Genomic DNA, 13,678 nt, shown 5'->3' with positions numbered 1-13,678 from the left:
ATCACAGAGTGGTGTTCAGCACGTACATGTTCAGAGCTTCCTTTTCCACTCCTAATTCAGTTTCATTGTATGTGGCTAATGATAAAACTGTTACCCATTGCCTTGGCAACATACCATTTGCTAAAAGGAGAAATAAAACCTGAGGTTTGTTTTAAATTTCTATCTGCCAGGTCTCTTATACTAATTTAGGAAATATTTTTTTAAAAACAATAGATGTTGGGGCGTCTGGGTGGCTCAGTCAGTTGAGCATCTGACTTTGGCTCAGGTCGTCTTGGGGCTCTGGGATCAAGCCCTGAGTCAGGCTCCATGCTCAGCTGGCAGTTTGCTTCTCCCTCTGTCCCTGCCCTTGTTCTCTCTCTCAAATAAATAAATAGAATCTTTAAAAATAAATAAATAAAAGTAATAGATATTAATAGCCTACAAATAGTAACAGGAAAATGTTTCATGAAAGACACTCATGAAAATGTATTAGTTTATTTTTTAAAATATGAATGAGTTTTGATGCCATTAGTATTTTAATGAACATTAAAGAACATGTCTGCTCTAAAGTTTATACTATAGTCTTCTAGTAACTTCCTGAATTTTGTGCATATTGGAATTTATAAATAGTTAAAGAAAATAAAGGTTACTCTGAGGAAATCTTAACTGTATATTTGAAAACAATAAAAGATTAGTGCTTTAAGACTATAATGTATAAATCAGGTAAAAATGCAAATTTAAAACTCAAGAATTTTTTGAATCCTTATTGCATATTTCCAACAGAAGTAACCTCATAATTCAGTTATCTGTTATTTACAATCCACTTCAACATTTCTGTGGTTTTACCTTTTTTTCCCCTTTGATTAGTTTCTGCTGATAAATGAAAAACAAAAGAAATGGGAGCATTTTCAAAACTGAACCAACATACTAAAAAGTAGCAGATTGCAGAACAGCCAAATACCACAAAAGTATTCACCAGCATTTTATTTCCATGTCACAATTTGTTGGCCAGAAGCTACCTTTAGCATTTAATATGAGGGCTTGCTCACAGTTTAGGAAGTCAGCTAGGCAGCATTCCCAGGAAATGCAAAGAACATGATAGGACTCGCGCTCTGTTGGAGTAGAAACACATCTATTCTGTGTTTTGGGGCACAATACCAGAGTCCGCTTACTTCCTCACCCTGTAGTTAACTATTGCTATTGCAATAGGATTCTCACATCCAAAGAGATCCTTTTAATGAGTTTATATGTTTATCTTAATTCAATGTTCTACTGAACCATTGAATTACGAAAGTATTGAAAAATTATTTCAGTTTAGTTTGTTTTTTATTTACAGGGAATATTACACAGCTAATTAGTAGAAGACCTAGAATATATAATGATATCTAAGTGACTTTTTAAAAGATAACAAGTTACCAAGATTTTGAAAGCCTAAATAATTATTGCTGACTAACAGTTGTTGAGCACTCATTATATATCGTGTAATATACTAAGTGCTTTTATGCAGGATTCATTCATTTAACATATATCTATTGTCTCCTATGTGCATTATTTTAGGGCCTGGAGAACAGCAGTGAACAAAACAACATCCCTGCTTTCATGAAGCTTATATTTCAGTAGGAAACAATCAACAATTAAATAAGTAAAACATAAAGCATGTTCAATGAAAATAAGTGCTATGGGAAATAATTAAGCAGCAAGGGGAGATAGTGAGTGATCTGTGTATATGTGTATGTCTCTCCTTGAGATAAGTCGACATATGAGCAAAGACCTGAAGGAGGTGAGAAAATCCAAAAGTGGATCCCAGAAGATATTAAAGAGCATTAAACAATTACTTATTGAGTATTCTTATGTAATCCTCACAGCAGCACTTTATGGTAGGTACTTTTATTGCTCCCATTTTCCTGGTAAGAGAATTGAGGCCCAAAAAATGTAAAGAAACTTGCTTAAGGCCGCACTACTCACAAAGGGCAATATCAGATCTGAACCCAGATCTGCCTCCCTCACAAAGTGTGAGTGAGGCTTTTAACCATCTTCCTCCTGTCAAATCACCTACCTATCCCATAACAAGATTTCTACGTGCCCTACCTAAAAGGATGGTCAATTACAACATCAACTTAATAAGAAAAAAAAAACAACTTGAGAGGAAAAAGGTAAACGAAGTTTGGCTCAAATAAAGAAATTGAAAAAAATTCCTCTCCAGTCCCCTGGTTAGGGGTCTAGATAAAGGCAGAGCTGACCTTGTCAGTTATGGCTCTCCAGGCATAAAATCAAGGATACCTTAGCGGTCCCTATGGGGGCTGGTACTGCAATGTCTTTCAATGCAGCACTATCAGGGCTGCAAGAAGAGGCCATAAGTAGGGAGATGAAGAGAGAAAAAAGGAGGGGACAGGAACTGAGTCTGATGTTGGAAGCCTCTATCATCACTGCCCCTTCAGTTCACTGATCTTTTCAATTGAATCTCAGCATCAGAGTTGAATGTTTACATCTGGCTATGTAATTGAACTCTTCACAAGGTATAGTCTACTTCAGGACTGGTCCTGCTGTGAGGAATTAAGATCCGCCATCCACATGACTTCATTTAAGCATTACATTCCGAGTGGCCTTAGGCTTGTGGCCAGCTGAGAAAGGCTGGCAGAACTATCACCACTCCATTGTCTGGGTTTTGGGCCCCTTGATTTCCTCTTCACTCCCTGGAAGCACGTGTACCCATGCATGAAGTGTGTGTGTAAGGGTAGAGGTGTATGCACAGGAGAAGGGGGAAGCTGTGTTCTTCAGCCACTTCAGACCTGAACAAGTGGAAGTTTGCAGTATATGAGAGATTTGAGGGAAAGTGAACATACAAACCCAAGCAATTGAAGAGAATATTATCTTACTTAATACCAGGAATAGATGTTTTTCTTTCTGCCTCTCAAGTCCTAAGAGGAAAATCAGGACGAGTGATTGTTGCAAACTTTAAGGCCAAGGACCCTTTCCGTTGAGCTTCACTCTCAAGTTCTCAGTAGTCAACTGTGCGTGAAACATAATTAATAGCAAGATAAATATAAGTTGTGGAAGATGCAACTGAAAGTCAGAGGCCACTTCCATGGGCCCTCTACAAAAAGCCCATCATAAACAAGACGACATTAGCAGGGCTATTAAACAGAATCACCTTTTAAAAGCGTACTCTTCTCTAGAGCCTCTTACTGGAGTTTCTCTGTGTGGGTGTGTTCGTAAGGGAGTGGGTGAGCAAGAGTGTACTGGGTACAATTTGTGTATTTACAAGAGAAAACAGAAGCTCTGAATGAGGAAGAACATATGTTTCTGGGACTGCATCTGTTCAAAAAGTACATAGCCCCTGAAGTTGTACGAGAAAAAAAAAACTATTTAAAAAAGTCTTTTATTTCACACACATCATCTTTTTGGCACATTTCCCTCCTGCTGCCCTTTCTGCCTGACCTTTCTCACCCTCAGGTCCAGGAAAACCATGAAATGTTGAGCAGTGTGACAGAGGCTGCCTAACCAGATAAACTGCTCACTCGGGGATCCCACAAGCAAATCTTAACCCAGGATCAGAAGTGACTCTCGGGGCGCACCTGCCTAGAGGGCGGCTGCTTCTGCAATTAAGCGGAAATCACATCCTCTGCCAGAGCTGCGCGGACGCGGAGCACTGCAACCCGAGCCGGGCGCGGCCCCGGCAGGCGGTATCCGAGGTGACTTGGAGGGTTTGCGCGGCCCCGGGCGGACCCCGCCTCTCACCCATCTTCCCCGCGGGGCTGCCGACTCGCCAGGTGTCTGTGCGCGGCCGGCCCCGCCCCCGCTCCCAGGCCGAGTGCGCGTGCCTGGCCGGAGCCGCGCCCCCTGCCCGGAGGGGTTGGGGGGAAGCTGGGCCTTTCCTCCTGAGGCCGCGCTCCCCCCGGCTGGGGCCTCGCACCAGGCGTGGGGGGTGGGGCCGGAGGCGGGGCCGGGGCGGCGGGGCGGGGCTCGCGCCAGTGCCCCTGGCTCCGCTGCAGCTTCGTCCGCAGGTCTCGCGGCAGGCGAGCGGCTTCGTCGCCCCCTCCGGCTCCATGGCAGCCCCCGGCTCCCCGACTGAGTGCGGCTACATCCGGACAGTCCTGGGCCAGCAGATCCTGGGGCAGCTGGACAGCTCCAGCCTGGCTCTGCCCTCCGAGGCCAAGCTGAAGCTGGCGGGGAGCAGCAGCCGCAGTGGCCAGGCGGCCAAGAGCCTGCGGATCCAGGAGCAGGTGCAGCAGACCCTGGCCCGGAAGGGCCGCAGCTTGGTGGGCAACGGTGAGTGGAGCCCAGCCGCCCCCCGCACCGCCCCCATCCCACCCCTTATCCCTTCCCCTCCCTCATTCTCAGCGCCCTGTTGCTTCGACTCGCTGCTTCCTGAGGGTGCGGAACCTGCTGTTCTGCCCACCTGTTGCTCGCGGTCCCTTTGTATGACCCGCCGCGCCTCCAGACTCTGACCGACTTACTTGGGAAAAGCACTCTTTCTCAGCTTCTTCGTATATGCATCTACATATATTAAATGCAGATACATATATATGTGAAAAAATTAATACAAGATTTTCACCCCTTAACACCCCCCCCACCACCACCAATATTGTAGACTTAATCTGGAGGTTCTGGGAGTCTATAAACACTTCGAGATTCTGTGCAGAAAATTGGTATGATCATTTTTCTGGAGGAAAATGCTCCTAGCTTTTATTAGATTTTTAAGAGTCTATGACCGCTCTATAAATTTTTTGAAAGAGAAAACCTGAAAGTACTGGCCCTCCCTCTTACAACCTGTAAATTACGATTGTGGTGCCTCGCCCAGGTATTTCGGGGCTCTCCACCCTGTGTACGGAGCGAGTGGTTAATCTAGGAAGTGAAAAAAATTGAGTAGGAGGCTTTGGGCCAGGGAACAACCATACCACCCCGCGGAGGAGGCGGAAGGGGACTTTGGCCCGGCCAGCAGCAGCCTCACCCGCTTTGCTAAGGCCACTGGATGTCCTCTTGGGCACAGCCCTGGTCTCTCCAAAAAATTAAACTTGGAAGTGAAAGGGGTTTAAAAAACAACAATTACACTATATTAGTAATTGATAGGGGAGGTGGAAGGGAAGATGGTAAACCAGCTGTGAAAATTAGAGAACATGCTAAAAGTCAGATAATCAGAGCCGCACAGTAACACTTTTATTAGTTGTTTGATTTATTTTCTTTATTATAAAAGCATTATAGGTTTATTTCTGAAAAGAGAAGAGGGAAACTAATTGATTAAGTTGGGATATCCGTTTGTTTGCTGCATTGTTGAACTGTTTCTTTAGGACATAACTTGGGCAATGGCAAATATAGAACCCATTAGGGGGGAAAAATGCTTGCAGACCAGAACAGAGATTTAAAACAGCAGACCCTGGGAGGCTATATTGTTTTCAGTTTGTGTGAAAGACTCCTAAAGGATCAGGCAGTCAATATTTACATACTTGAAAGGTAAAGAGAAGATATTTAATGATTGTAGTTAACGCAATTCCCTACTGTGTGCCAAGAATTGAACTACGTGGTTTGCATTCATTGTATGGTTATGTTTAAAACAACAACAACAACAACAAACTTTTGTCCTAGATGTTTTACTCCCCATTTTACAGATGAGGAAACTAAGCAATTAAGTAATACTCAAGTTCCCACAGACAGTAAGTAGGAGAACTAGTATTAAAACCACCAAGCCTGAATTTTTAAACCACTCATCAGTTACATCGTTAAGCTTTTTGGTTATTAATACAAAATGGGATTTTTGTTAGACCCCGAGTCCTCCCTGGTCTCTTCTCATTTTCCTTTAAGTAAAATTGAGGTAGTTCTGAGAGTAGGGAGGTCTAGACAATACTGAACTGCCACAGTACATGGAAAAAAAACCCCTAAATTTACATTTGAGAGTGTGACAACTGAGGCCAATTTTTGATCAGTGGCGTCATTGCACCGTTTGTACAGATCCCGTGTTAAACTGAAACCAAACTAGGGTGTTCTGCTTGGGGGACACAGGGGATGCGCATTAAATGTTATTTCTTATCCTCTAAAAATGGCTAACCAGAAGAGGATTTAGACAGCCGTATTCAATGAATGGGGAAAATCAACATAATGAAAGGGAGCATTGCTGAGCGTCTACTGTGTGCCTAACCCTGTTCTAAAATCTTCTAATGTTTGCATTTCATTAAATCCTTAAAACAATTGCATAAGATGGATATGAAGCTCCACTTCACATATGAAGAATGCATCAGTCTCTCAACTTTTATTGGTTTCTTTGCCCCAAACCCACACATGATCTGTCCTCCCTACAACATAGTAAATTCATATTGCTTGGTGAATTCAAGAACTATCAGATGAGTCTGTTCTTCATGCAGGGCACTGTGCAGGTGCTGGATTAAACAAAGACTGCACTTGCTTTCAGGCGAGAAGTTTAAAGTCTGAAGAAGGAAACCTCCCTCTAAAAAATGTGTTATCACATAAAAAATAGTAAGCAACCCAAAAGAAGAACAGCTAACACATTACGGAGTTTGGAAGTACAAGTTAGACTACCAGCTAAAGGGGATTTTGAAAAGCTTCTTAGAGGAATTGGGATTTTAGATCTCAAAAAATCAGTAGGACTGGAGCGTTCCAGGAGGGAGCAGTGCGAATGTTCCATAGTTCACAGAATTGATGTGGTAGAACATGTCGTGGTGCTTCTGCTCTAATGCTTAGGGCAACTACTTGAATGGTTCTGCCTACTAAGAAACAAAGTGTTTGAAATATTTTGATTACAACAGGAGCTTCCCTGCAAGCCGAAGTACATTCAGCAGCCTACACAGAAGTACAAGTCAGGCAGAGAGATAAGGCAGCGAACACCTACTTATTCTAAAGCCTCAGCTTTCTGAGACTTAAAAAGGAAATCGGCTTCAAAGGAATTTAACATTAACACGCCATGGAACGATTACCGAGGGTGGTTCGTGTATGTTAATTAAAGTTCTTTGAAAAGGCCTGGGGGCTTGTGATGGTTGTGAGTATTGTTTTTATTATTTCCGTATTACTATCCTGTCTCTAAAGTTGAAACAGACACGCAATTGTTGCAGTAGGGCTGGTCTGGAAAGTCTCCTGTATCAACACAAGAAAAGTCTGGGAAGAAAGGACCCTGGTGTTAACTGCTGTTAGTTCCAGAGCCCTGGAGAATTCTGAATTGTTGACATACCTGCAAGATTGGGGCAGCAGATAATCTGCTGAAACAGAGCTGTGATAAATGAGGCTGATTTGTTGATAAATATCCTGCAAGGGTCTTGAATGCCTCAGTGTATAGGTGGGTGGTTTTCATTGTAAATCATTCTAACCTTTGTTGCTGTTTCAAACTGTGTTGAACATTTTAAAGTTGGCTGTAATTCCTGGGAGTGGCGGGTGTGAGGGGGGTGGGATCCAGGGACAGGGGATCAGAGGTATGTAGCAGCATTGTGAAATGAGTGAGTGTATTGTAGGGAATTTTAAAAATCACTTTATAAACATCACAGAGAAGACATTTAAGAACTGCAAGTATCAGCAAATGAAAAAATTTAAAGTGTCCATATCCTATTTATTACACTTACTTTGAAAGTACTACTATACTTAATACACGGTTCCCCCAGGTGCTTGAATGGGAAAAGTCCTGTTTTAAATTGTTGTATTAATACTTGTAAAACACAGTGAACAATATCCTCATTAAAATTTGCAACTTTTTAGGAAATCTGCCATAAAAACTTGAAGCATGTCATTAACTTAATTTCCCTGTTCAAGATGTTTTGAATATCTGTGATCAGAGGAAATTCTGGAGAAAGGACAGAAACTTGGTTAAGGAAGCAAGAAAGATTATTATTAATTGTGTTATTGGGGAGAACAGACTTGGGGGGTGTTCAAATCCTGTATGCATTTATTTGTTTGCCAAAAAGGAATTCCAGGAATGAAGCAGTTCTGGGAGCGAGGTGGCTAGTCCTTCAGAAAGTGGGAGGGATCAGGAGAGGGGGGAAAAAAGAGTCTGATGGTGGGGTGGCAGAGACATGCCTAGGCTGCTCTGAATGTAGTATGTCAGTAGTGCCACCTGATTTAATGTACTTCTGTGTCTGCCTAATACTGCCCATGGGCTACTTTTTGTTTAGTGTTCAGCAGATCGATTGCAGTGAGTACAGAAAAAGTGTGTGTGGGTTTTTAGTTTAGTTTTGTGGGGTTTTTTTTAAAGACACTATTTATTTGAGAGAGAGCACGAGCACGGACAAGCAGGGGGAGCGGCAGAAGGAGAGGGAAAAGCAGGGTCCCCACTGAGCAGGGAGCCCCATGGATCCCAGAGTCCTGGGATCATGACCTGAGCCAAAGGCAGACGCTTAACCAGCTGAGCCACCCACGCACCCCTTGTTTTGTTTTTTAGAAATTCTTCTCATTATAGTTAATAAAAGGAAATAGAATGTTAGCAAAATATCACAAAAACTATATTCCACACTATTAGAAATAGTGAGAACACATTCTTTATGAATAAGGTCTTGAGTGAGAGTGTGGTGGGGATCTTTCAGAATTAGTGGAACTATAACAACGTTTGATTTTGATTATAAAAATTCATTGCTCTATGTGTCACAGATAAAATGCAGGACATTCCCTTCAAGAGAAGACTGTTATTTAGTTTTTTAAAAGGGCTCCTTTAATGTTATCTATGCCCTGTCCTAGTGGTTCCAATGATGGGAACAGAGGGGAATTCACTTGACTTAGATATTCGAGGTATTTGTTGTTCGCATTGGCTCATTCTTCTAAAGTGCTTTTTTGGTCATCGGCTTTAAAACTTTTTTCTCGTGTATTAAAATAAGGATATACATATTTGCATTATTTTATCTTCAGATATAGTTAACATTGAATTTAGTTCAATTGAATATAGTTAAAATTGAATTTCTGGCCTGATCAATAAAAGCTTTATTTTTTCCTTTTCTGAAAAAGTAAGCATATTATTGGCAACCTATCTATGATTAGTAAGAAATATAATAAATATGTTGCTAGAACCTCTAGAATTTATAAGCCAGACTTGATTGATAAGTCCTATGAAAGATCATTTGGTTCCATCTCAGATGATATCCAAAAATTTTAAATTATACAATTCTGAGATAAATGTTCGACTCCAGCTATTTTGTGCATGTACACAAATGTTTGAAGACATAAATACCATACTTCTCCTGGGGGAAGTAAACAGTAGCAGGCAGCATCGCAAGTGGGAATAGAAAAAATGAGGAGATCTTTGGATTAGAGTGAACCATCTCGCTTGCCTGACTTATGGTAGGAGTAACAGAATTTCAGATCCTCTAACAATAGAAATATTTAAAAATCTATTTTCTATCTTTTGTGTAATGCCATTAGGGGTGATTGGATATTGGACATAAAAACAGTTGTTATTTCTTAAGTGCTTAAAATGAAGTAGGGAACCCAATATGTCGATTTAGACAGAAATGCATATTTCAAAGAAAAGAGCCTCCCTTGAGCATTTGGAAACACAACTCACCATTACCATTAGAAGAATCCACATACTTATATTCTTGGAATAATCAGAATTAGGCTTAATACTGTTAATTGGTGAAAGCATCATGATCAAAGTACTGAAATGTCTTGATTTCCAGAAGAAAACGTTGCTCATTAGAAGCTTAATAAATTATTCCCACTAAATCTAAATCTCACTAACACATGTAAAGGATGGGAGTGAGGAGGGTCATATCAGAATTATCGTATTGGGTTACCTTTTGTCTTTGAAGGAGGAAAACAAATGGGAACTTTTCTTGACAGATAATAGGAACTCATAGACCACCAAAATATTACAGGTCAATCTCAAGCCATACAGATAAGAGAATGACAAAAAATATTTAACATCCAGATGTAGAATCAACCTTGCTAAAAGAAACATAGCCTTTCTACTGAGGAAGAAAGAGTCTGCCTACATTAGGGGGAACGAAATTTTTTCTCCTCTCTATATTCCCAGAATGACAGACACAAAAAATATTTGGGCAACTTCTATCCACACCAAGGCAAAGAGCACACGTGTGACTGCCATCCTTACGTTTGGGCTCCACTGTGGCGACCCACAGGATGGATGTCACAAGGTGGATGTTGGCCTGAAGCCCTAAGTGCAAACTGAATTTGTGTAACTAGGATATTTCAAATGGTTAAGGAAATATGACTAATTAACAATTAACTTGTCAAGTGCTGATGCAGGACTGTGCTAGAAGCAGTAATAAAAGATGTGATTCTTTATGTCGGGATGTGAAAATTTACCTAGAAGATAAGACAAACCCTTCCTGCTTGAATCTGGCCTCACTCCAACTCATTCCTCACCTCACTACTAGAGTAAACTTTCTAAAGTGTCACTACATCATTTCTTGATTTAAATTCCTTCAGTTCCTTGCTCTTATCGACATAGTTATTCCACTGTGAGTAAAATTCTCATTCAGCAAGGCATTCCAAGTTCTTCATGGTCTGATGCCTGCAACTTCTCAAACTTCATCTTATCACCCCCTCCTCCCATGCCCCACCAAACAAACACGTGTGACTTATCTTACTTGGTGTTCCTATTCCTGCCACCCTCATTCCTCTCTTCTTCTGGCCTGGTTAACCTCTTACCCGCCCCCTCAAAACTCAGTAAAGTTGTGTTGTTGGATAGACACTATCTCAGAGGGTAGAGAGAGAGATATTGAATGCAAGTTGAAGATTTGATATTTGCAAGTCACTGAAGACGTTTCAGCGGGAGAGAAATGTGAAAAATGCAGGGGATTTCTGAAAATACATTTGGAAGATTTGGCGCAAGGAGAATTTTAAAGGAGAAGGGACAGCAGCTATGAATGAGTTGGGAGGGAAGAGATTAGCCCTGGCACGTGAGAGGCAGTGGGGATATAATGACTTGAGACTCATTACAAAAACCTGTAGTGAGTTTAAAAAAAAAAAAAATAAGTTTGTGAGTTCTGTAAATTCATCTTTTTGACCATTATTTGCACTGTTTTGAGTATAATGTGATATTTGTCATTGCAGTTCGAAAGTAATCATTATCGGGTATGTCTGCGAATGAATTAGTAGGAATGCCAAAGTAAGGAGACAAGTGACAGGAATTAATAGATTTAGAAACTTCCAGGATGTATCAACTTAGGACTTCATCAGTGTGCCTAAAATCACATGTTCTATAATCATATATTCCGGCTACTGATGAAATGCATAATCTAGACACCTGCAGTATATAAGGGTCCTTTTTAATATGTACTTTTGTGGCTATCTCGAGCAGTAATTTGAGGATTGTCCCCCACATGCCATAAACAGATCTATCCGAGGATAACCTCAAGCTGCTTAGGGGGCTTCCAAGAAATAAGGCCTTCCAGTGGCTGGCTGGTTTCTTGTGTGAGGGACAATAGCCCCGGACTAGTTGCACAGTGGTACATGGCGCATGTGGCCCATTGTGCGAGGAGAGCTGCTCTGTCCCTGGGATAGTCACCTTCCCACTATTTCCCCAGTGCTGACTCCTGAAATATCAGCTTTGTAAGAAAGTCCTAGTTCGTGCTTTCCAACCGTATACCCAATATATCAGTTGTTGCTCGTAGTCGATTATGTAAGTTGTGTTAACTGGTCACAATAAGCGGCATTGCACACTTTCTGTTAATTTTTCCATGAGGCAGAGCATGGACAGACTCTGACCTACTTTAAAATAAATCTTTGCCATCGTTTTTAAACCAAATTCCATTCACTTTCCAGCCTGAGCAAGTACTCACCTGAGTTGTATGCATGCTCTAGAATTGTGATTTCCACAAATATCTGGTCGTTTTTCTTAGAAAGTAAGAACAGAAGATAAAAGAAGTATTTTTTTTTTTTAATGTAAATCCAGGGAAATGAAGCTTGTGTCATAGGCCCACACAGGCAAAGAAAAATCCTTCACCAGTTCTGGAGTCCTGTTGTATGTTTAGGGTTCTTGATGGCTCCTAATGTAATTCATGTTTTAAGCTCCTACTTTTTTAGTAAATGACTTTAAGGAGCCATTTAAATGTGAATTTCTCTATACAGATAAGTTTCAGGATGCCCTTTGTCACCTGTAATAACGCCCCCAATTTTACTCTTAGGGAAGAAGTTAAATCTTCTTAAGGTATGTGAAGGAAGAGAACTGCTGTTCCCCAGAGGTTGCTGCAGAAAGGCCAAATACAAGAAGATGATAGCTCTTAGACTTCTGGGCTCTCCTCCCACCAAAAGACCATTGTCAGCCCACACTGTGAAGGCAACGTCTTGTAGCACATTCAAATCAATACTAGCAGTGAACGCCTGCTGATTCCTATCTATACATTTAACCATACCTGTTTTCATGGGAATTTCTTCTCTCTCCAGTTCTGCAAATTCTCTTCTTAGAGCTTAGGGTGAACCAAATCAGTTTTTAACCATCTCAGAAAATACTAGAAGCTTGAAAGAAAAGATGCTTTTCTGAATGCAAATGCTACTCTAATAGAAGCAAGTTATATAAGGTTTTGTTTGCTCATTTAGCAGCTCTCAATCATCTGTTTACTGTAAGGGAGGCTGTAGTTGATTTTTAAAACATGCTCAGATATAGGTAAGAGAGTCACAGTTAGAGGCTTGTCAGTTTGACTTTATAAGTGTATTAAATTTAACCAATTAGGTAACAAAGCTGCTAATAAAACCCACAAACAAAAAACTGATTATGGAAGTCAGTTTATTTTTAACCCTAACAATAATCCGTTGTTTTGGACTATACTGACATACATAACCAGAAACCAAGATATTTTCTCCCTAACAGCTGCTTAGGAAGTCCTATCATTCAGATTCACGTTCAGACCAGGAAAGAGAGAAAATTACATTATCCTGTGAGGTCTACACCTCTGCAGTCTTCTGAGCAGTCTGGAATCCTTCCACCATCAAAACCAACTCCCATCACCCCACCCCTACTCTATCATTGCTTTGACCGGAATTGCTTATTACTTGAGGAGGCAGAGTTTAAAGTTGTTCTGTAACTACCTTCTTCATTTCCCTTAAAATGGGCTCCATAAAATGTCTCTGGCGTTCTTAGATGGAAAGGTATGGAATTATTACTAATTTGAAATAGTTCCTATAAATCATCACCTTCTTTAGGAAACACAAGAAGCACATGTACACACTGAATGGCTAGAAAAATGAATGAATGAATGGCTAGAAAAATCACAGTACTGTCATTGTGATCCACAGTGGCTGGGTCAATCACAAATAACCAGAGAAAGTTAAATTCAAGACCACTAGTAAATTTACCAGAATAAAAATTCCGAGATAAAACACAGTGTAAATTAAAGCATGCGCTCTAGTTTATCCCTCTTTCTAGAACAGATTACTGCATGAGAAATGGTAAAAAACAAATTTTCATAACCCAAATTCTAGAAAACGCTGTCTTATTTTTGCATATTGCTTTACAATTTTAAAAGCATTTGAATATATGCTTTCTCGGGGAAACCTCTCAGCAACTGTTAGTGACCAGAATTATGGGAAACTAAGGCATAGAAGTGATAGTAGAGTGGAGGCTCCAGGCCAGATTAACAGATTTTTTCTGTTTTGGGAAGATACCTGCCTCATTTTGTGATATAAACAAATTCTTTGAAATATAATGATACCCTCATTTTCCATGTTAGAAAATCTGAATTTTCATGCTGGTTTATTTAAAGCAGGATGTGCCTGAAATATGCTATGTTTTTGTTTGCTTTCTTTTTTCTGT

The 13,678-nt window shown here is 40.7% G+C and overlaps 1 protein-coding gene across 1 annotated transcript in view; it reads left to right on the top strand.

Annotated features, from left to right (window-relative positions):
- The first annotated feature begins 3,955 nt into the window (after window positions 1-3,955).
- PKP2 (plakophilin 2) overlaps window positions 3,956-13,678 on the top strand; it is an 89,810-nt gene continuing 80,087 nt past the window's right edge. The window contains exon 1 of the mRNA XM_040642332.1: window positions 3,956-4,248. Coding sequence (XP_040498266.1) covers window positions 4,026-4,248 — 223 coding nt within the window. The 5' untranslated portion in view covers window positions 3,956-4,025. The remainder of the gene's footprint in view (window positions 4,249-13,678) is intronic.

Source organism: Ursus maritimus, unplaced genomic scaffold, assembly GCF_017311325.1.
Source record: "Ursus maritimus isolate PB19 unplaced genomic scaffold, ASM1731132v1 scaffold_26, whole genome shotgun sequence".
Classification (NCBI taxonomy): Eukaryota; Metazoa; Chordata; class Mammalia; order Carnivora; family Ursidae; genus Ursus; species Ursus maritimus.
This window is presented reverse-complemented; position numbering and strand designations above follow the sequence as displayed.